Source organism: Neolamprologus multifasciatus, chromosome 7 (assembly GCF_963576455.1).
Source record: "Neolamprologus multifasciatus chromosome 7, fNeoMul1.2, whole genome shotgun sequence".
Classification (NCBI taxonomy): Eukaryota; Metazoa; Chordata; class Actinopteri; order Cichliformes; family Cichlidae; genus Neolamprologus; species Neolamprologus multifasciatus.
This window is the reverse complement of record NC_140445.1, coordinates 45,241,651-45,266,285: the sequence shown is the minus strand read 5'-3', so window position 1 is coordinate 45,266,285 and position 24,635 is coordinate 45,241,651. Positions and strand designations below refer to the sequence as shown.

Genomic DNA, 24,635 nt, shown 5'->3' with positions numbered 1-24,635 from the left:
GAGGCTGGACGGGCTCCTCGGGCCCTCCAGCTGACGAGGCAGGAGGCTGGACGGGCTCCTCGGGCCCTCCAGCTGACGAGGCAGGAGGCTGGACGGGCTCCTCGGGCCCTCCAGCTGACGAGGCAGGAGGCTGGACGGGCTCCTCGGGCCCTCCAGCGGACGAGGCAGGAGGCTGGACGGGCTCCTCGGGCCCTCCAGCGGACGAGACAGGCGGCTGGACGGGCTCCTCGGGCCCTCCAGCGGACGGAACAGTGGCTGGACGGGCTCCTCGGGCCCTCCAGACTGTTTTACATAACACGAGGACATGAACAGAGCACCGAGGGAGACGCAGGTAGGGAAGATAAACACAACCAAACACCAACAACCAATACAAGATCAGAAATAAACTAGAAAACACTAATAACAAACTCAAAGCGCTGGGTCACCGACCCAGGACCATGACAGGTAGTGAGTAAATAACAATTAGCTAATGTTGGTCACGAGACTAAAATCATCTCACTGTGGTAGTGTAAAAATAATATGGCCAATATTATAGTATTGTCAGATTATTATGATATATATATATATATATATATATATATACACAACCAAGTTAACGCTGAAAGTACGAACATCACTAATGTCACATAACTTTGCCGACATGTGGCCAATAGTAATGTTTTAATGTTCTTTGTTATTAAACATTCGCACATAAATAAGTGACGTCATATTCAGTACTTACCTTTGACAGTTCGGCTGCTCCCTTCTGCCTTATTTTGCGGCAAAATTATCCACACCCACCGCCGCGCTATGAATTGTGGGATATATGGGACCACGAAGCGTGCACCGGACCACGCTTGATATTTGGGGAAATCGACGGCGCATTTGGAGTATGCATTTGAAGTACACTTCGAATTGGGACAGCCGTCGTCGCGTGGCGGTGACGTAATCGCACTTAAAATGCGTACTTCAAGCGTGCAGACCCTGAATTGGGACACAGCGAATGGTCTCGTCACTTTGATGTTTCCCTGTGAGCCTCATTCAAAAGCTTTTCACATATCTGGTGTTTTGTTTTTTGCCTATTTAGCAACAATAGGCAGTACTGTAGTAAAATAGTACTGACATGCCCCTTTTAATGAATTGGCTACATTGTTAGCAGTTACTTACTTGCCTAAGCAGTGTGATAGATTTCTTTCAGGTACATTTGTATGGTCTGGTGTGTAAAAGTCGAATATTTACCTTCTTTCAGATCTGCATTTGCTCTCTACGAACTACAGGGGAAATATCTGGTTTGCTAAATAGTCCACAAAGTTTCTGTTGTGTTGAGCTGCAGTTTGTTGCTGAGCAGGCGGCGTTAGTGCTTACAGACTTTTGAATGAAAACACCTTGGAATATAATACACTGGATAAACACCTTAAATCCAGGGGTGACATTTGTCTGTAGGTTCTTTAGAAAAGCTTTTATTATTGTTATAAATATATTTATTAAACCTGCTTTAAGATTTAAATACACAGTAAACAGTGTCTTCATTAATAGGCCATTAACCAGACATTTGTTTGTATTTATTGTTTAGTGATTTCATTTTCTATAATGATAGATATTATAAATACAGAGCACTCTTAACAGGCCTAAAATTCACAAAATCTTGCTCTTGACCTCAGTAAAATGTGATGAAAAGACAGACTGTGGTGCTTCACAACTTATTCTGCTGTTCTGAACTACTGGGTTAAAACATTTCTCTCTTTCTGTGTGGTATAAACTCTTGTGCTACCATGTACTGTCATAGCACATAACAGGCACTGACCAAAGACAATTTATTTCTTTGTAACAAAACAGAAGATTTTACAGCATTCAATAAGCGACAGCATTCAAAAATACCAAAATGACCTTCACTAAGGCACTGACTAAAGCATCTTTTTGGCATCTTTTAACTAAGACACAATGAAGATAGGAGAATTGGGTTCCTTTTCATTGCCTGTCTGGGAGCTTTGAAAGATAAATTAACCATGACTGTTAGCGGTTAACCCTTTTCTTAATTAATTAATGGACTTTTTTTTTGCTCTGTTAGTTACGTGTGTGCTTATCACCATAATCCTCAATTAACAATGACCTTGCATTCACTGAGTTGATCAAAAACTCCTCTGTCTGACAGCTCCAGCTTGGTCAAGATTGGCTCATGTAACAGGACAATGATGCCAAGCGCTGCAACAAATCAGCAACAGGATGGCTCAAAAAGGAATGGCTCAAGGCCTTGCAGTGACCCAAAGTCCAGACCTCGACCCAAATTAAATACTGTGGGGGGGACCTTAAGCAAGCTGTGTATAAACAAATGCCTATAGACCAAAACTCCTCCACAATGATTTGACAGACCGATAAGGTCATATTTCAGTCATCCTTTAAGTTATTGCTGCTAGAGTTGTTTCCTATTAAACTAAGCTATTAAATTACGGGGCTGCTTAGTTTACTTCGAAAAACTTTCTTTTTCACATGACTGTAACAAAAGCAAACAAAAACATACACGACAGTGGTAATAATTTACTTACTTAGTTATTTTAAAAAATGGTTGCTCACTGAAAAAGTTTATTATTTTAAGAAAAAATAAACCAAAACTAAATCTCAGTTCTTAAATGATAGACATTTCAGATTGACAGTTTTCTCTGAAACCTTTTATAGAGTCAAAACGCTTCAGAAACAATGTAAAAAAAAAAATTGCACAGTGGTCAAATTTAAAGCATTTCATTGCATTTTTTTTCAAAATGTTTCATCTACTTATACAAATACTTACTGTTATGATTAATGAAATAATGAAATTCTCTGTGGAATAACATGAAATAATGACCCACTTTTTCCTAAAACAACATACATGTTTGTTGCATTTAATCTGAAAACTGAATTGCACTATGCAACACATTTATACACATTTACTAATATATGTCCTCTGCATCTATTCAGATATTTCCTATTAACTGAACGAGAAATTTAGAGTCAAACAAAGCTGTAGTCATGAAACAGATACACTCCTTCAGAAGACGCGCGGTTTTGTACTGACAATGAGAGTTCTTCACTCTCAGTGATTTGGTGTGCAGGGGATCATACAAAGCTCTCCTCCATGTTGGAACACAGCAGGAAAGAGTCAACTAGACGTGGTTTGATCAGCTGCTGGTGGTCGGCTGCCTCGATGCTGTCTGGACAGCCTGCTGCCAGCCTCCTCAAAGCAGCCTGAAGACACAGACATGCACAGTAAGCGTGTTAGCAAACACAAGTACCACATAGACATTCATGTTATCATATCTCATCATTGTGCTGCACATATACAGTAAATATGCAATCATGCATACAGGCACATGAATAATATGGCTTGACAACCAAAAAGAAACTTATGCATCCTTATCCTTAGGTTATCAGCAAGAAACTGTAATGAAAATACCAAATTCAATCCTATAACCTTTACTGGGCCAGAAGTTCTTTAAAATCACCCTGTTTTTTTGTTTTTCCCAGTGTTTCGCTTTATTTGAAGAGCATACAAGTTTTACACATGATGCCTCTAATCCATTCAGCCACGAGAGCCTCCAACATTTATGTTGAAAATTACAAATGATCTGTGAAAGCTCGGCATCTTTTGAAGGTAAAACTTTAACATCTACAAACGCACTACTTAACCCTTGGCTAAAAGGATAAGATGGAATCTAGTGATGGGTCGTTCGCGAACGAAATGGCTCTTAGAGCCGACTCTTTGAAGTGAACGACGCGAGCCGGCTCCTTATTGGGAGCCGTGAGGTTTTTTGTTTTTTTTCTTTCTCTCACCCTCTCTCTCTCGCCCTTTTTTCCGCTAAACTCAGCACGCCTTGCGCTGGGCAGAGGGGGGAGGGGCGTTAGTTACACTCGCAGTAGCACAGGAACAGAGCCAGAGAGAAAGAGAGCGAGGGACAACAACGTCACATTAGAAAGGTATAGTAATCATCCACTATTTTCAGTTGCAGATGATAAAGGATTCAGAAATCATGCAGGCCCATATGACAGAGAATGTGCATCTTCTTTTTGTTTTAATATTTTAATTTATATTTAATTGTGTTGTGGTTTGCAGTGTTTTGTGTTGTTTCACGTTAAATTTGGTTAAAAGGAAAAAGCTGAAAATTTAAATAGTTAAAAGTTTAAAATGTAAATAGTTGTTCTTTGTATTATATGATTTATTTATTACATTTTATGTGGAGTGAATAAATAAAGTATATTTATGGTGGCCCTTAGAGACAAACGTACAAACTCCAAAACACGTAAAAACTCCAAAACGCGTAAAAACTCAGACGCACTTACAAACCCTGAAGCATGTACAAACTCCAAAACACGTAAAAACTCAGAAGCACGTACAAACTCCAAAACACGTAAAAACTCAGAAGCACGTACAAACTCCAAAACACGTAAAAACTAAGAAGCACGTACAAACTCAGAATCACGTACAAAAAAGACAACAGAAGTGCTCCAGGATGCTAGGGTGCAGTGTTGAGCTTTTGTTACCTAGTGGCTACACAAGCCAGGAAGTATCAACAACCGGATTTGGTGTGTGGTAATAACAGGTAAATGAATTTTTCTTTTAAATTATTTGAATAAATATGAGTGCTTGTCTATAAATACACAAACAATACGCACATGCTTTCAATTGTGTAATTTAAGTGATCTGGTTAGCTTTGTTTTGGAAGTTCAGTTAACGCTAGAAATGTGTTTTGGAGTTTGTACGTGCTTTTTGGAGTTTGTATATGCTTTAGAGTTTGTACGTGCTTTGTCTCTAGGGGCCATATATAAACATATATAAATAAAACCACTTTTTTTTTACATTAGTAATTCCTTTTCTGCATAATTTTATATTATTGTTAATGATTAAATAATTAAAGCAACAAAACAACCTGAAGAGCCGGTTCGGAGCCGAAAGAGCCGGCTCTTTTTAGTGAGTCGAGCCGAAAGAGCCGGATCTCTAAAAAGAGCCGGAAATCCCATCACTAATGGAATCGCATTAATTTGAATAGACTGAGTGTGGTTACAGTAAAGAAGAAGGCATTTCTCAGCGCAGCGAGGCAGCCCAATTAAGCTCCTGACCATTATGTGCTTCAAATCCCCTCGTCAGCCCCAAGATCTGGTCTCAATAATTATGGTCAGAATGATAGAATGATAATGTAAGAGCAGAGATATTATTCAGGATATGTACATATTTAAACACGCAGCGTCTGAAATGGTGCTTTCTCAGCGTGGCTTGGAGAGGATAAGGTTGATATATTTTCCGCTTTTTAAAAATTGCCTTTTAAATGTAATTAAATAGGACAATATTAGGAGCACTGATTGTGGGCCTGTGGTGAAATGCGCTTACTTTTACCGCTGAAAATGTATATTATATTAGGAGTCAAATTTAAATAGGCAGTTTGTGAGTTTGAATGATGTATTTGTATTCAGTACACAGAATAATTTACACATATGTAAAGGTTTGTATGTGCACACACATATAAAAAAACACACAGTTTACACCTACCAGGCAAGCCACCAGCACAGAGTCACTGTTATTTCTCTCAGTAGGGGAGCGACACAGCTCAATAAGGCGAGGAACAGCTAAAGACAACAGAGGAACATTTCAGTTAGCAGCTTGTCCAACTCTTTGATGTCAAACAGAGCAACTGTAGCTGTGTGTTGTAGACTTCTGAGTAAATGTCTTTTTTAGCATTCTGTGATCAATAAATTGAATACCACCCCTTTAAAAAAGATTCTGTCGCTCTGTCACTTCTGATACAGACTATGAAACATGTAAATTTTTCAAATTCAGATTAAAGGATTCAGAAAAATCAGCTATGCAGAATAACATATGTGCAACCAATACTCTTAAATTATTTCCCTCTGGTCTATCAGGTTTTTTTTTTTTTAAGAGGATTGATTATGAGGATTTGATATCCAACTAATATTTTTATGTGGCCAAAATCATTTTTACTTATGCCAGTCAAAACCAGCTGATCATCTGATTATGGTAGTGGCTTTACGTTGCAATATAAACCTCTCTGAGGCAACTGTTGTGAATTGGCGCAATGTAAAATAGATTTTATTGAATTGCATAAATGCATATGTTTGTATTAAGATTGTTGCATAAATATACAAAACAAAACAAAAAACAGACAAAACTGATAAAACGGAAACAAAATACCATTTTCCTACTGTCTGTCTGTGACCCTCTAGTGGCCACCGACAGACTTACAGCACTTATGTGTGCGTGTGTGTGTGTGTGCGTGTGTTTTATATATTAGTTTACTTATGCCAGATGTGTGGATTGGACGTGTGTGTCTTTTGGAACATTTAACAATTTCTTTTTATTAAATACACATATCACCTTGAAAAAAATGCATTTCATTTACTAAGTTTTTTGTACATTTTGTTCAATGCGATATTTAATAAGTAAGATAATTGTTAAATGTTCCAAAAGACACAAAGGCTCATTACCTTTAAGCTGGATAGCTGTTTGGGCCACATCAGGGTCTCTGCTCAGTCGGGCCAGTGTGACGGCAGCTTTCTGCTGGACACGCTCACAGGCAGCGCCCTCTGATGGACTGGAAGAGGATGGTTTTTCTCCCAGCAACAGTAGCAGTCTTTCTATACCTTGAATATATAATATTCAGCACAGATTAGCCAGGCAGGAAAATAACACATAGGAACCAGCAAACTGTAAAATGTAATATAAGAGCAGGAACAAAACAACACATTTAGAGAGACTTGAGAGTTTCCAGACAAAAAGTTACACAAGAGTCAAGGTTTCAAGTGAAAAAGAAAGAAGCAAAACTTTCTACACATGCCTGTGAGAAAGGATATAGAAAAAGTGCAGTTAGTATAATAAAGAAAAAAATTACTGAAGGCAGTCAGCCCTTAAGCCAGTTATTGTTAAATAATATTTCAAAATTATTCTGAAAAATAAGTTATAAGGCTAACACCCTAAGGGCAACGCTATAATTCAAAGGCCAAAACTCATAAAGTGACATTGAGAGATAATAAATCTAAATCATTTTAGCTGCTTAATATATGATAAAAATGTTTTGTAACAAAAACAATCAGATTTCACTGAGGTGCTCGTATGAAAAATAAAATCAAACTGGCCTTAATGAGCAGAAAAACAGACTGAAACTGCCAACATTCGATAGTGTGAGACTGAGACAGTGACACATCTATCTATCTCACTCTTTTATAGTGTAAGAAGTACAGAGCCAGTGGAATACGTTAAACAGAAAAAGGAAAAGAGTTTGAAAAAATACAAATGGGAATGATGAAAGGATTACAAAATGATACAAAACACATATTATCTCTATGTAACTATATTTAACAAATAATACCTCTTTATTAAAAAATATATATTTTTATGTTCAGTGTCTGATGTTTTCAACTCTTCTAAGCTAGTTCACAGAAATTAAAGTGATGCCGCCCTCCTGAGGAATAAAAAAGAATTACACTGAAGCGTCTCACTTTTACTTTCATCTAGTCAGCAGTTTGGTAGTTTCCACTACCATTAATTTAATTTAAAGTTTTATATTCATTTTGGAGGTGTAGTGGAGTATTAAGTTTAAAGGAGTTCCTAATATTTGAACCCTCTTAGGTACAAGAGGTGGGCGAAACAAATGTGTAGGAATGCTCCAGTCCTGTACAACACTACCCACCAGTATAAATTATCACCTTTTTGAAAACATTAGCAAAAACTGAAAATGTAGAGGCTTCATTAAAGGAGAGTTTATTTCAGAGCTGCTGTAATAGAGTGCATTAGATTTTACAGGTGTACCTAATGAAGAGGCCTGTGAGTGTAGTACCTTCATTACACTGCAGTGTAGCCAGGAAAAAATCCCAAATATGGGTAAAAAGGAATGAAAAGCCATAGTTAGAAAACAGACTACCTTGTTCTTGCAGGACTTCAGATGCGCATTGCTCTAAGACAGACAGGTTTGCCAAGATTGTCACCACCTACGATTTAAACAAAAACAAAATGATTAAAGGTCTGGCAAAGAACTATAGTTGAGAGCACTGCTTAAAAACAGGTTGATTTTTGCATTATTGTTAGTAATAGTGTAATTATATAGTATGTTTGCTTTTATGTGACACTTTTTTGTGTGTGTGAATGTGAGAGTGAATGAATAGTGGCATTGTAAAGCACTTCGGGTGCCTTGAAAAGCGCTATATAAATCCAATCCATTATTATTATTATTATTATTATTATTATTATTATTATTATTATTATTATTATTATTATGTGACACTTAGGGTAAGAAAAACATTGCATACATGGAAATGTGTACCTGGTCTTTGGAGTAGGGTGTGTCAACTCTCTGGCGGTCTTTGCAGGCCTGAAGTAAGATGTGGATGGCATTAAGCTGCAGGAGGATCTCACAGGCCATGCTGTCGAAGAAGGTGATATTGGCCAAGGCAGCCGACGCCAGGAGGAACACTTCACCACAGGATGCAGTCTCACACAACTCTGAGAGAGAGAAAAAAGACGTAACGTACCAAACTGCAGGGGTATTATTATTACACCGTAACAAAATGCAAGTAAAGCAAACCACAAAATATATGACTGATCCCCTCTCTTTCGCTTGTTTAGAGTTTTATAGAGGTTTAAAAGAAATTCAGTAAGGTAGTAAAGTTTAGCCTCGTGCTAAAACAATCACGTACTCATAATTTTCTATGAAATCAAAACAACTTTTTCCTCCTATAAATCAGTGGTCAGGGTGAGATCATCACCACTGCGTCCACTCACTGATGAGCGCCGTGACAATGTCGTGCATGCTCTCCAGGAAGCTGGCGAGGTGCTGAGTGGATGTGTGGTGAGGCGAAGTGATCTGAGCTACAACAGCTGCCGCTTCAGCTCTGGCTGCCTCCACGCTGCTGTCATCAGTCAAGATGTCTGCCAGGCACAGGATCCCGTCCACCTATTAGACATACAGCAGGGACTGTTTTACTGCCGCAGTGGAAACACGCGGTCATATTCTTTTCATACTCACTTATTTGTCTTATTTCTTTTATTCCAAAATTGCGCGCAAACAGAAATATAGCTGCTCGGCAAATGGGGAAACTATGTACATGTACTTGTATTTCACTGTGAGACAAGAGGTTTTAACTGATGGCTTATCGTTACATGATATACAGTGGCCTGCGTCATCTTTGGTCTCACATGTTAGCACGTTAACCTTGATCGTAAACAGCTTAGACTAACAAAATGTAAAGGATATGGATTCATTACTAATATTTCATTAAAGGTTCTATTTATTAGAATTTGTTTCAGGATCAGGCACTGGCAAAACAACACAGATGCAAGGAAAACTCAAACATGTTGAATCCTCAATGTGGTTCTTAAAACCCATTTCTGATTCCTAAGCTGAACAGCTTCAACTAACAACACATTTGCAGTGGCTGTCCAGACGGACAGTGACGTTTCCATGGTATCAGCTTGACTAAAGCCAGCACCTCTCCCCATAAAGCCATCAATATTTTTAAAAACATCACTTCCTTTTAATGGCCAACTACTAGAGTTAATGTGCCGCTGAGAAACTTGTATATCTGACTGGCATTGACCCAGAGCGTGTGCATCATCAGTGAGGAAGTAAGGGAGGAACTCAGAGTTATAGGAGAGAAGGAAGTACTCATCCCTATAAACAAAACTTTTCTTGTGGGCATGAGGTCATGTATTCATTTAATGTATGCTCTAATGAATTTGTGTTTGCTTATTTGTTTGTACGTGGCTGTAAGACTGTAGAGGAACGAGGAAATAAAGAGGTAGGACAGGTTTTTATCCACTTGGGGGCAGTGTTGATCAGTTCATGCAAACATTGCTACTGATGTTAGCGGCTACTCCGCAAATCTCCGCAGTAGTTTTGATCAAATTTGTCATATCTGTAAGAGTTGAAAGTCAGAGGATACTGTGGAAAAAAGTCAGAACCACAAGTTAAAAGTTTTAATCATACTTGAATTTATGCACGGGAAAACTGCAGTATTCTAGACATCAGCTACTTTAGAGTTTGCAGTCATTTTTCAATTATAGCTTTTGTTGCCATTTATGATGAAAGAAATTTGCTCGCCTTCACTCCTGAAAACAGTTTACACAAGTTTGCAGACGCATATCTCGAGTGGAGCACTTAGCCAGCCACACCTGTCAGTCATATCTGCTGACGAGCATCAACGTACCAAGCTTCACAGGGCAATTCCCTATTTTTGTCTCTGTGGACGTCAGCAGCACTGTGCCAGCGCGACCCACTGACGTGGAACAATCTACTCTCTACACCTCCGTTCATCGACTGCTCCCCTGTCCCCTCTTCCCTAACTCCTCCTCCTCGCTAAAATAGGATGGTCCCCAGCTCCTCGTCTATCAGACCAGAGGATGTGTCTCATTTATCATCAGGATCAATGACAAATAACTTTCCTTCTTTACTAGGAATATTAAAAGAAATAGTTTAAGACACCTGCTCACAGTTTGAAGTGTTTCTGTGGTAGATCCCTGTTGTGACTGAGATCACGGAAAGGACATACTATAGAACAGAGAGAATTTCACAAGGTCTTGGTGCTGTAATAGCCAACTGCGTGCTAAATCTCCTGGTACAACCCTACACACTGAAAAAAAAGATTCTTTACCATCAATAAAGATGAAGGAATACTTTCGAGTAAAATGCAACTGAAATAAAAGTGTTATTTATTGAAATAATGTATCACTAAGGAAATATGCTTGGTATAAATAAATGTATACCAATCAAGTAAATTTCATTTGACCAAATTCCAAGACTTTAACACTTGTACCTATGTAAAAGAATTACATGGAACATTTACATGTAATCAGATTAGTTAAAGTCAGCATTTTGGGCATAAAATATTTTTCATGTGTGGCCACTGCCTATTGAACTCTTATTTGAAATTTTACGAGTGTGGGTTGAAACCTTCACTTTCAGTCAGTTAAATATCGCACTGACCCATGCTCTCTGCCCACGATGCAAAGCTGTTCCTTTTCTTTGTTCATTGAGCATATCTTTTCTGAATCAATAACCAACCTTGCCTTTCCTGAATTCACCTGGAAATGTTATGATTACATAATGATCCGGTTGGGGATAAAACTAAGAAGTATAGCCACCAGTGAGCACTGCAGGTGCGTTATGGGCCCCCTTTATTTGATCCTTCAACGGTGACAGTTGTGTTTCTCAAGCCTGAGCGAATCGCCAGTGAGCGGTTGGTAGCGTAGACTTGCCTGACAGCTTTTCCCCCTGGAAGAGGCTGCTAATCTGAGGCGGACTTTGGTTCCCATTAAAGAGTTTTCATGCACGGATGAGTCATGCTGTCCCAGCTGCTCTATATGTGAACAGACACCATTGTGGCATCATTATTCACTGCAATCAGGTTATATTTGTCTTTCTGTAAACGCTCGTCCCACACAGGTGCGTCTGTTGTTTATTTTGGTTGAATTCTCCATAGAGAATGACGAACAAAGATGGATGTATCGTTAGTCTTTCCTCTGCCTGTCTCACATTATTTCCTACACACACACACACACACACACACACACACACACGCACATTCATGAGTTATATTTTGGTGTATTCACTATATAATTTTTCCAGAAGAGCAAAACATGTACCTCACTTATGCACCTCCCTCACCTACGCAATACTGTATAACATTTCCTGAGCTTTAAATTACACAGCAGTGTTTAATAGTAGGTCCTCGGCTCTGAGGTAACTGGACCTAGTGAGCTCATTCATGAAAATTTAATCAAGTAAATAAGAAACGTGCGCAGCTCAGCTACTGTTGTTGAAAGTTTACTCCCTAAAAATACAGGCAGTTGTTCAGGAGTCAGAAATGGACTTGTGAAGAATGAAAAGCTGCCACATGAATATCAATTATTTACTGTGAGACACAATGCTGTTGCTGTTAAATTTGGAACTGACTGACAGCTTCCACATTTCATTTTGCAACTGAGAGCAGCCGAATGTAGAAACCAGCAGCAGTATGTTTATACTCTTTACCTGAGGTGAGTCTCACCAGCAGTAATGAGCAACATTTTTAGGAAATGTAATTTTAATTACTGCTTAAACACTAGCACCATCAGCAGTGACACCACCTCATGTGTCATGCATGAAGCATTAACTATATGTATATGTATGTATGTATGTATTAGGGGTGCAACGATACTCGTAGCAATATTGAACCGTTCGATACAGTGTTTTTGGTTCGGTACGCATATGTATGGAACAATACAAAATTTTTAATTTATTTTATCAACTTTTCTTCTGACGATGCTGTCTGTGTTGAGAGCTCAGTGGATCTGCGTTCGACTACTCCGCCTAGGCTGCACTATAACCTTGCAGTCATAACTTACTGCTCACTTACAACTTCAGCCAAACATCATCTGGCTGGACTGGAGCTACTCACCGTTTTTACTGGATTTATTTTATTGACTTACTTTTACTCCAGACTGATGTAATCTCTCATTCCCCTTATATCTTAAATACGTGCGTGTACCCATTTTTGTTTATGAAACATGAAAGTCTGGAAATAGTGCCTCATGCACTGTTATTCTTCCCCACTTTATTTGATTTGTTCCATCTAACCACAAACTAATGACAAATTTCCTTTGGGGCCACCTTTACTTATTCACAGTTTATCTGTAAATCGCTGCACACCCTTATACACATACATGTGTACCTGAGTGTGTAAGTCGGAGAACTTTACCTTGTCCAGTTGGTTAATGCCTTCCTCCACACAGCAGATGGAGGCCACTGTTCTTAAAGCGTGTGCGTAGAGATCTCTGAAGCGGTCCTGTCTGCAGATCTTAAACAGGGCTACCACAGCTCCTTCCTGTAGGAAAAGAAAACGTGTCATTTTAATATTTAAGTCTAAGGAGAAAAGTGTATGCTTGTATGTGCACTCATGTTATTCAGTGCCACATTCAGGTCCCACAATAGCATCATCTGTTCGGTGAGTCTTGATCAGGGGAACAAGCTAAAGCTGCTAAGTCATTGTAAAAAAGAACTTTTAAAATGTAATAAATTTATGAAACCAATGTTTCACAAATGCTTTGTGAAAGCTGCAAATCAAGAATAGCAATATAAACAATACAAATTGTTTATCTAGACTCATGTGAGACTGTATGATCATTATGATTATTAATCATATCATCCATCCATCCATCCATTCTCTTCCGCTTATCCAATTCAGGGTTGGGGGGCTGAAGCCTATCCCAGCTGTCTTAGGGTGAAAGGCAGGGTAGAGCATGGACAGGTTGGCAGTCTGACACAGGGCTTAATCATTATCACTCGGTTTATTTCTGCTAAGTGTAAATGCAGAAGCTGTTCACATGACGGCTGGTATAAACTTTATATTTCAACAAGACAATCCTAATTCAGTTGATTCAAAACAAGGACCTTCTTGCCGTGAGGCAACAGTCCTTTTTTGCTTAAAGTCTATCCTGAGTTTCTAAATTTGTCAGTGGGACACTTTACTATTTTTCAAAGCATTAGTGAATATGGGACAAAAATTGGTAAAACATTCATAGTCCAACTTGCAACTTTCACAGTCCTGACATTAGATGGCTCAACACCAAATTATTCAGGATGCATCATTGTCAGCTCTTGCCTTGAAGCGCACATTACTGTGCAAAACAATGGATCAAATTACTTCTTGCTAGACTGTGTTATGAGAGCCAACTATCCCTACACATTTAAGCCAATAGCAGCATACTGGTTTTAAAGAGTCCAAGAGACCCGGAATGACCGATAGACTTGGCCAGCTTCATTCAGTGAGCCTGCCAACCACAGAACCTATCAAATAGCTCACACAATCTATCATGTCAGGTTAAAACAGCCAAAATATATATATTTCATGAATAGAAAACACTGAGAAGGGGGAAAAAAGATGATTTGCTAGCCATAATAACTGTGCATTTTCTGTTGCGTATGCTTGGTGTAAACAAACAAAAACAGATCCTCCTGTATTGGCTGCATGTCCACTTTAAAGCACCCCTTTGACAAAAAACACTTGCAGGTATCGAATTCTATTCACTGTGCAGATAGCTAGAATTACCTGGAGGAAGATGAAGCCTGTAACTACCACCATTATCCTAATAAGGCAATTATACTGGGCTGGCATGTCTCATATGCTGCTAAGGCCATGCTGCCAGGGCTTGGAGTGGTTAATCATCCTGCCCTCCAGCCTGACCGCTACTTCCCCGCTTGCTGCCTACGCTGTATCGGACCACCATACCTGGAAGAACTACCAATACTGATGGACGGTTTTCAGTAAACCCTCTAAAAGACTGAGAGGCTTACATGCTGATTCCAAATGCCTGGGTGGTGCTGGAGAGCCTGTTGATCCTGTTACTTCACTCTGATGCAAATCTCACTTAAAATTGATGTTCAAAACGAGTCTGTGGCGATGAAAGATTCTACACCGAGCATTAGTTCTTTGGTTTAAATTATTTAAAGCTAGCTTTATTATTATTTTTTTAAACATTTAGTGTCCAGAAGTATTTAACCAACCAAATTATGTCTTCAGTGACATTTTGTATTTATACACATATTTCACTCAAGGCCATTGCAGTCAGAAAATATGATTTAATCTGCAGTCATTTATATTTGGCAGTATGATCCAGGAACCTCCTGCATTTCTATTTGCACACAAAGCCTTAGGATGGAAGAGCAATATCAAGACTCCCAGTGCCACAGCCAGCATCAGAAATGCATTTTATTAAGTATAAGTATTAAGGGTTTTTACATATTATCGTGTACAATATAAAGCACCTTGAGGTGACTGTTGCGTGTTGGATTTGCTGCTATATAAATAAAACTGAACTCAGTTGAAGTCAGATGCAGCTTGGAAAGGAGGAGCTGGGGTGCAGGTGGGTTGCAAAGCGACTTACAGAGACAGCAGCAACTGTAGTTAAACTAAATCCGCTTAGATATCGTGCCCTTTATAACATTTTCCCATGGGATGTGTGCCATTGGCTGACACCAAGATCAGCTGTTATGAGATGTTGTAAATGCACCCTTTGTTTAAGCTTCAGCTATATTTAAACTGTATCTCCTGCATCATCTTCCCAAAATATAATCTACCTTAAATTAACTGAATGTAATATGTGTATTGTTGGGCAGCAGGTTTAATAAGCCTAACACTATATTGCTTCAGTTTTTTAATACTAGCACCTACTAACAAAAAGACACAAAACTGTAGGCCTTAGTCTTGTTTCAAGCAAGTACCATAACTGGATGAAGATTCATAGATCTTCTGTGATCTTTCTTAATATACTGTAATAAATAAGTAAATAAATAAATAGAAATGGCTCAGAGAAACAGACTACAGAGATTTGTTCAGACAATCTTCACTCTCTGGTGGAAGCACCTTTCTATTATTTCATCCCCACAGACTTTTCTTTTACAGATTATTAGACTTGTTGGCTTGTTTCTTTTCTCTGACAAACAACTTGCACTTGTTGCTTCAACTGACTTCATCCCCATCTCTTAAATTAAGCCCACAGAACACATTTGTTCTCACACTCACGCATTTTGGTTCTTCTTGCAATAACATCAAGTGAAACTTGACTACTCACTGGAAAATGCTTCTTTATCTGCGTGTTTGCATGTATAACCCTACACGGTGTATAATCGGTTTCCATCTTATAACTTCCTGAGTTGTGCTCTCTGGGCTTGTTTCGCTTGTTAACACCAAACATGCAACTACAGGCAGTTTTCAGCAGGGTTTGTAAAAAAAGAAAAGAAAAGAAGAAGAAAGACAGAAAGAAAGAAAGAAAGAAAGAAAGACTTTGTGCTTTAAGGGATGAGAAAGATGAAAATGAAGGAAGACTGGCAGGTATCTTTCATCTGATCCTAAAAGGGATGTCAAATTAGAGAGCTTCATGGGATCTACAGTATTTCTAAGCCCCCTTTCTACCCACAGAGCTTTGATGACACACTGGCTCTCACCAGGCCTGAGTTATTGCCATTTCATGCTCTACACGCCCTGCAGTTTACAGCTATCAGAGCAAGGACACACATATGACAAGTCTGCCAACATGGACAAATTTAGATTGAGATCTATCATGACAGTAGGTAAACACTGGACACAAACTCGCTTGCACATCATGACACAGTCACTCTCCAGCATTCCAGCTGCTATTTGATTTATGGTGTGGCACATGGCTCAGTATTAAAGCTGACATGAAACACCACATTTATAATGGCTAACTTACACCATGGAGTCTAATACAGCGCACCTGACTCAAACAGGTTCTCCTCCATACAGTCCTCATTTGTAAAGTGCTCTAGAAACCCAAACATTACAGCAAACAGGTGGATTTTCCAGTTTGAGTGCAGCTAGTAAAGAATGAAAAACGTGTTGCTTTAAAGACAGAAGGTAAAAGTGGACAGTATATCCTCTTCTTTTTTTTTTTTTTAACATAAAAGCCATTGTTGTAGCCACAGGCAGTACAAAACTGACCTCTTTAGGCTTCTTTTCAGTTTTAATTGCCTTGTTTTCCACTGAGTTATCGGTCCTATCAGTTAGCTAACATAAACTAATGTAAGTCCATCCGGTCTTTAAGTCTGACATCATTAGCCATTTCCGGGTCCAAACTCTGCTTCAGGTCCCAAAGTCAAACAAATACTGCAGCATCACTGAGAGTTACAAACTGATTCAATTTTTTCATCTTTAATAAAATGACAATTGACAATTGTGATCCATGAAAACAGAATTTATTAAATTTAACAGAGTTAGAAGTTAGCAGGAAGTTAGCTCGCTAGTTTCCACCTAAGCATGATATACCGTGTTCTGACTGAGAGATTTATGAAAAAATTAAAATGTACAGCTCTGCTACCACATCCAACATAAATAAAGACAGAAAACTAAACAGCAGTGATGTTTGTAGGGTTACTGAAGTTGGACTAGCTGGTATATAATGATGTGCTACCTGATGGCTAGCAAGACAGCTATGTTATCATAACGTAAACACATTGAAGCTGGAGGATGAACGCTAACTTTTTTCCACTCAATAAAAGTTAATATCGCTGCATGGCAGGATGGTGTAAACGGACCAAGTTAGGAGAACAACTGAGATAATCCATCCACAATATAAGGTTAGTCATTAATATACTGCTGCATGGGCTGGGCTGTAGTTACATTGTAAGGTTTTAAAAACTGAGCTTTAAAATGAACAGTGGTAATAAAAACCGAGAGAGGCCAACAGTGATCACTGCCTTTTTTAGGGGCTTGTTCAGATTAAATAGAAAAAGATACAAAGCATTAAAACGTGTTAAAAACACAACAGCCTTATTAAACGCAGAGTAGTTTGGACCTGGAAGCAGGGTTCATATGTCATCACTTAAAGACCAGTGGCAAACCAACCAAACAACCTAGTGATGTCACGTTCTATACTGGCACAAGATGGTGCTTTAAATGCTCTAAAAACGTTAACTTTAAACACTTCTTGAATCCAGCTTTGCAGACACTGCTAAATCCGTGACAACTGCTCTTTCTGCCTGGCTGCTGAATGTTGTTACTGTATTGGTTGATGTGTTTTATTCCTAAGACATGCAGAAAATATAAATATAAAAAATGTAAATGACTATAAAAAGGTAGGCACGTATAACTATGGTTCATCTCTAAAACACCAAAGAAAAGAAAATAGTTTGAATTTTATGGATTAAAGAATAAATGATGCTTTTAGATGAATATGGTGGGCATTTATTTTGTTTGTTTTGTCATTTTGAGTGGGTCATGAGCTAAAGGCAGGCATGAATAGTGTTTAGCGATAATTTGTATAATTTGTTCTGATCTGTTTGGTATGGCAGATGTGTGCAGTCAGCCGTCCCAAATCAGCCTTGATGGCGTGAATACTCAGGGTCTGATAAGCTGTCAATTACAGAGAAGTGCTTTGGAAAAACATCACCTACAAGGGTTTGAAATCACAAGAGAAAAAAAAAAACTTAATATGTTTTGAAATAATGGCTTATTAAAATCAGGGCATGAGAGTTGATAGACTTGACAATAATTTGTTGACACATATTTTTTAATATTTTCAATTTAAATCATTTGTGCAGCGCTTTTTAAAAACCCTCCTCACGTGTAGGTTCAATAAAATATCTGCAAGTTGAGGAAACGCGCAGTTTTAATACATGTGATTTACTTACTGTACTGAACACTGTACATTTTATTTACAGCTTCTATAATCAACTTAAAATATTACAATTGATCAAATGACTTTCTGTGTGTCAAAGGAGTAACTCATAGTGAAAAACCCACAGTGATTTACTGGTTGGCTGTGCTGACCCTGTAGGTTCAGCACTTTACGTACTGGTACTTATAAAGTGTTTTTTTTTACTCTAACTGCACTCAAAGCACTTTTGACTATAAATGACATTCGCCCAGTCACACGTTCATGCAGGCGCTTTTTCTGTACCTAAGAGCTTTGTCTAATATTTGCACACACACTCACGCTCCAATGGACACATCAGAGGCAACTCGGGTTCATTGTCTTGCCCAAGGATACTTCAACATGCGGACTGGATCCACCAACCTTCTGATTATTAGATGGCCTGCTCTAAGTTCTGAGCCACAACCGCTCCCACTGTGTAGTCAAGTCATTTGTGTAATCATGGGTTGGGTCACAGGACCTGCATTAAAGGCTAGACTCCACCCCTGCACCACATGGATTACTTCAGATTTTACAACCCGATTATTTACTTTATATTATGTGTGATGTGATGATTCTTAGAGTACGACACTTGACATAACAACAACAACCATCAACAACCAATAACTAAGCAAAAGCAGCAAATCTTTACTCCTGTTGTCATGCAAATTACAAGTTATCATTATCACACTATTTCCTCTTTTAAGGTACCTCACTGCCTCAAGCTGTATGATAGCTACAATGGTTTTTAACATCATGGGAGTCCACCCATCTGATTTTTTAACCTTTTTATCTAACACTAAAATCAGCCCATCAACAAAGACACTGGTATAGAGATGGAGAGGGTGGAAATATCAGGTCCCCACCCAGACATTTAAATGGCTAATTGCTGTTATTCAGTGCGCGAGTGAAGTCAGCAGCAGTGGAAAATTTGTAATGAGCCAAATGTTCAAATATGAGCTGATGTTATGCATCAAAGGGGTGTGTGAGAAAGTGTAATAGACAGATAGCTGAAAGCTAATTATTTGCTATGGTGGGTTTCAGGATTCCTCTGAGATGGTTCGTCCAGCTCTGCTACACACCAAGGTAAGAACAAACTGTATTTAAAGGATGGATGTAGCCACTGTGACATCATCCTTTGGTTTGTAAAGCCCAGTTTTGAAGCCTTGAGATTGGTGTTTGGAGGGGAGTGGAGTGCTAAGTTATTAGTTATTATCTAATGATCACAAAGCTTAATTAGCAAATTGCATAAATAGACTACATGCGATCGAATATGTGCCATACTGCAAAAATAACATACTGAAAAAATAATACTGGGTCCTGGAGCACTGAAACAGGAGCAAAGACTTCCTTGACAGGCTGTTGGTATAATTAAGCACAAAGCATGCCACATATTCAGATAATTTATGTGGAGGTGAAGATGACCTGTAACCTGTCACTTAAGGCGATCTCATCTTTAAACTAGATATAAATGGTTGAAAATGTACCCTTGTATGATTGCTATGAAGCCTTTGTTAGCTAGCTTTTAAGAGTACCACACTGTAAACATTAATTTGTTTCTGCAAAGCTCAACGATATCCATGGGGACTGACTTGCTTTGCAAAAACAGCCTCATTTTTACATGGCTTTACTTTCTTAGCCCTGGAGCTTGCTACTTGGTTAAAAAAAGCGAGAGTGGATTAAAAGGTAAAGACACCTGAGCAACCTGAATGTGTAATCAATACTTACGGCTAATGAGAGCTGACAGTATTGATCTTACAATTTGGCTGCAAAGAGCGTGTATGTGTGTGTATGAGTGGGCCAGGAAGTGTCTTATCAAAAGCATCCTGAAAGCGGTCAGCTAACTAATGGCCAATACAGACTTGCTGTCCAGTCTGTCTTTTCTTATCTCACAGTGAAATAGCTTTATAGAGGCATGTATAATAAGATAGCTGGCAATCCCAGGTCTGCTGGTTAGAATGACAAACATCGGTATAGGTGGACTTTCCACAGGAGTGAATAAAAGGAAGCAAGGTCCCAGTTGTAAAGTGAATCTGCTCTCTAAATGTAGTAAGAAGGATAGCATAGAGTCTATTTTTATGTCCCGAGTACCTTGGCAATGATGCTGCAGAGCTGAGGTCCATCCTGGGTTAGGGACAGCAGGTTGCTAATGGCACTACCAATGGTATGAAGGCTGTCCGATGATTCAATCTGCTTGATCAGAACCTGCAAGGAAATTGACATCTTTATCATTTTCTTCACGACTCAACACATTTCAAATCATCACTTTTGACGACATGATGCAAAAATCTGTTTCTAGTGGCTCATTAATACTGTTATGGTGTCAGCTGTGTCATCTTATTTCGATACAACCACTGGATAGCACAAACGTGACAGGCATTTCTAAGTCTATTTCTATATGTGTGCAACAATCAAGGGACAGTTTCTCTCCTTCTTATCTGACCCACACATGGAGTGTAACTATATATATACATATATATATGTGTGTGTGTGTGTGCTTGGATCCAAAATATTACTATACACAGTATCTGTTTTAACGGCATCACAGTCAGTGTTGCTTAAAGCGGGACAGAGAACAATGGACTGCATTTATAGGATTGACTGATTGGTTGATTGACATAATATTACTGGCAACTTTTCGTTTTGCCCCTAACTCCCTGTCTAGAAAAAAAAAGAACTAAGAGTAGCCAGCAGTATCTGCAGGACTGTTCACCACAATTAAAGGCACTTGTTGCAATTACCCGCCGCAAAATTTAAGTGATAGCCTTGACCACCAGGTGGAAGTATTTTACCAGTAGGTAGGTATGTGTAGGTACTTTAATTACAATTTCTTTCCATTTATATTTTCAATTGTCTGAAAGTATGAGCCTGTTAGTTCTCTTTAATTCTTTTAGTTATACAAAAATGATTTATCTATACGACACTGTAAAGATGATCTATTAATCGGGGGGCTATTTAGGGTTTTGTTTTGCTTTGGTTCTTTTCCTCTCAGCCTACTCTTAGGTGGAGATGGGCAGGTTCTGCTGTGGGACTCCACGCTTCAGCGAACACACCTTTTAGGATTCACTCATTTCCAGCCAGTATTTAAGGACCAGCTCAAGCTCACATTCTTCTCCAGATTGTTGTTGAAAGTAGCCGTGGTGATCAGGCTCCTCGTGCTAACTATAAGTCACAAACTATGTATGTTCCTTGTGGAAATCTTGGTCTTCCTCATCGCCAAAACTCTCTTCTTTCTTTTGATCACTCCATAACAACAAACTTTGCTAAATTCAACCCTGAGACTGTTTGGCTCTTACTTCAGAGTTGAATTATTTACACCACTGATTATAACACTCTTATAAATTAGGCAAAGCAACACCTCAACCTATCAGCAAAATTATAAACACATGACACTGCAGAGCACACAATGGAATATGCGCAAATACAGAAACTACATACCCGGATCTCATTGGCTAAAGCCATGTCAATCATGTTGCTGAACGAGTCACTGACATCTGTAAGGATCTCATGGATGGCCTCCCTCATGGATTTCAGGAAGAATTCATCGTCAGTGTGAAGGCACCTGTGGGTGCAAATCAAATGTTTGATTTAGAAAAACAAAGTATTTGTTTGGGAGTTTTTTAAATTACTGCATATTAACGTTGTAGATTTTACCTCTCTGTAATATTAGTCAGCTCCATACACTTTTCCAGCAAAGACTTCTCATACTGCAACAAAACATGCACATTTAAGTGGTCAGACCTCCACAGTTCTAAACATAAATGGCCTGTCAGTGGGGTATAACTGCAGATAATAATGCAAATAATGTTCAGTAATGTAAGCTCAGCTTATGTCAAACAGCTCCAGTTAAAAAGAAACATTGTTCAGTTTTTTTCATTACTGTAAAATGGGCACATTTGTATGTATGCAAACCTAATTTTCAAAGTCATCCATCACCTTCTGCATCTCCGGTGGCGTGTTTCGAGCTGCACTGTACTCATGTACCAGTGAGCGAACATGGCAGTTTGCCCGTACAGCCGTGCTGTGGACCCTCTGCCAGCGTCCCTTCTCCAGCCGCTGAAACATCTTTCCTAGCTCTGTGCTGACCACCAAAGCTCGGCGAAGGAGCGTCTGCAGGTTGTTTCTAGCCACGTGGTCCCCTGCACCAACCCCAGAGCCCACAATCAGCTCTCCCTGCTGAGAGTCCTCCTCTACCCCGATGGGTTTGGCCTGGAGGACACACATGCACTCTACTTCCGTCATGTGACGGAGGTCTTCCATCCACCGCTGGACCGAGTCAACCTGAAGAGACTGCGCACGGGTACTGTGGGTGAAACAAACAGAATAATAGATTAAAAAATGTAATCTAATGTAAAAGTCTCAGTGTGAACAGGACTTTTTCTTAAGCCAGAGGCAAAAGAACTAAGAGCAGGGATGTAGATTTAACACAATTTCAAGGAATCCCCTGTTTTCCCCATGTTTACATGCTGTATGTTCTGTTAGTGATACAACAGCGTTATTCAGCTTGTTGTGTATATCTGGTCCATTGCAAACAAAATGAAGGAAGATGACCATTTTTCTATTGCCATCTATTGATTGCGGTATGCAAAGAAAACTTCTTTCCCTCCCTCTTGTTTGCTCAGGCTAAATCGACAGAAACTGGCTCTTTGGTTTCTCATTATTAATTAGAATATCGAATACATATTGCTAAACAAACACTGCTACATACATGAAATGAATGTGCACTGGTTACTATGTACTGAGGGCAGTGTCATGTTAGAGAGATGCTGATGCTGACTGTCCTGCCTGCAATTCTGTAGCTTAAGCACATTTATATGAAAAAAGTCTGATCATCTTTGCCTCCTCCACAAGAAATATCATCATCATCAACTTTATTTATAAAGCACTTTAAAACAACCACAGCTGACACAAAGTGCTGTACATTGGAACTGTAAAATAAAATTACATAAGATATAAGTAAAAACCAAATAAAAGAAGAGTGAAATCATTAAATAACTACTTCAATTAAAAGAGAAACTAAGTCTCGCTGAGGTTAAAAGCCAAGGAATAAAAGTGGGTTTTAAGACGTGATTTAAAAGTGGACAGTGAAGGGGCCTCTCTAACGTGCATGGGCAAATTATTCCATAATTTTGGAGCCACAATAGAGAAGGCCCTGTCCCCTCTGAGCTTCCTCCTGGATCTCGGTACCTCCAGGAGCAGCTGGTCAGCTGACCTGAGAGACCGACAGGGTATGTGGGGATGAAGAAGCTCAGAGAGGTAAGGCGGGGCAAGACTGTGGAGGCATTTAAAAACAAACATAAGAAGTTTAAAATTAACTCTAAAAGACACAGGCAGCCAGTGCAGAGAGGCTAGCACGGGGGTTATATGCTCTCTTTTTCGAGTTCCTGTTAGGAGTCGTGCAGCCGCATTTTGAACCAGCTGCAGACGTGAGAGCAATGACTGACTGACCCCCACATAAAGTGAGTTACAGTAGTCCAGGCGGGAAGAAATAAAAGCATGGATTAGAGCTGGGCGATATATCGAGTTTTTAAAAAAATATCGATATATTTTTATACGAGATATAAGATGTGACAATATCCTTTATATCGATATAGTCTATGTTACGTTATAACTATACTTGTGGAGCTGCAAGTTTGCCTCTCTTTCGTCCACTTTTGTCTTTACGCAACATTACTCGGCCTGGCCCCTCCTTCACTGAACACAAATCCCCCTCCTCCCCCATCGCTTCACCTGCAGGAAGCGACAAGATGGACACGGCAAATCTCCGTTAACGAGTTACTGCGCATCGCCCCGTGCGTGGGGCTGGACGCCGTCAACGTGTTAGCTAGCTAACCACGCTAACGAGCTAACCACGCTAACGCCATGCAGCCCAGAGGCGCTGCACAGCCTAAAATCCTTTCATTTTCTCAAAAGTTGACAGCGCGCCTTATGTATGAATTCTGGTTGTGCTTGATGGCCGCGAACCGATTTTATGTGGTACACAGCGCTCAGCAATCTGTCAAAAAATGTTTTAATACGACTTTGGTAAGCTACGGTGCTGCACCGGTTGATGGATTGTCAGAGCATTACGGCGACCGAGGAGCCTCGCGGAGTGATACGTACTGTGCTTCAACGTAATATTACCCTACTGTGTATAAGGACCATAAATGGCACCTGTTAAGAGACATGGTTACGAAGAGGATTTCAAACTCAATGCTGTCAGTCACACAGTAGAAGTTGGGAACAGAGCAGCTGTGAAATCTGTCTTTGTTACTATGCTCTGCGTTTTAGTTTACATTTTGACTGCACAATTGTGAGCTTTTTGTTATGCACAAAAACAACATTGTTTTCTTTTATTTATGCAACATTATTATTTAATAAATGCTCATAATTTATTTTTTGAGTAAATTTTATGTACATCTATGCTCTATGTTAATAAAAGTGCCTGTGTGACATCTGGGACACAGCTTTGACTAAGAACTCTCTTTTTGTTCTTACTTTATGGCTTAAAATGGCT

At 39.2% G+C, this 24,635-nt stretch overlaps 1 protein-coding gene across 4 annotated transcripts in view; it reads right to left on the bottom strand.

The window, feature by feature from the left end:
* Positions 1-521: 521 nt before the first annotated feature.
* The window catches only part of insc (INSC spindle orientation adaptor protein), a 68,303-nt gene continuing 44,189 nt past the window's right edge, over positions 522-24,635 (bottom strand). For 2 of the 4 annotated variants that reach the window (XM_085166974.1, XM_085166973.1), the window contains exons 3-13: positions 22,076-22,442; positions 21,794-21,846; positions 21,578-21,701; positions 20,231-20,344; positions 12,691-12,816; positions 8,738-8,909; positions 8,280-8,458; positions 7,881-7,947; positions 6,448-6,603; positions 5,495-5,571; positions 523-3,198 (exon numbers count right to left, since the gene is read on the bottom strand). In XM_085166974.1, coding sequence (XP_085023100.1) covers positions 3,070-3,198; positions 5,495-5,571; positions 6,448-6,603; positions 7,881-7,947; positions 8,280-8,458; positions 8,738-8,909; positions 12,691-12,816; positions 20,231-20,344; positions 21,578-21,701; positions 21,794-21,846; positions 22,076-22,442 — 1,564 coding nt within the window. In that variant the 3' untranslated portion in view covers positions 523-3,069. Of the gene's footprint in view, positions 3,199-5,494; positions 5,572-6,447; positions 6,604-7,880; positions 7,948-8,279; positions 8,459-8,737; positions 8,910-12,690; positions 12,817-20,230; positions 20,345-21,577; positions 21,702-21,793; positions 21,847-22,075; positions 22,443-24,635 lie in introns of all 4 variants that reach the window. The other 2 variants (XM_085166975.1, XM_085166972.1) reach the window with 2 other exon arrangements.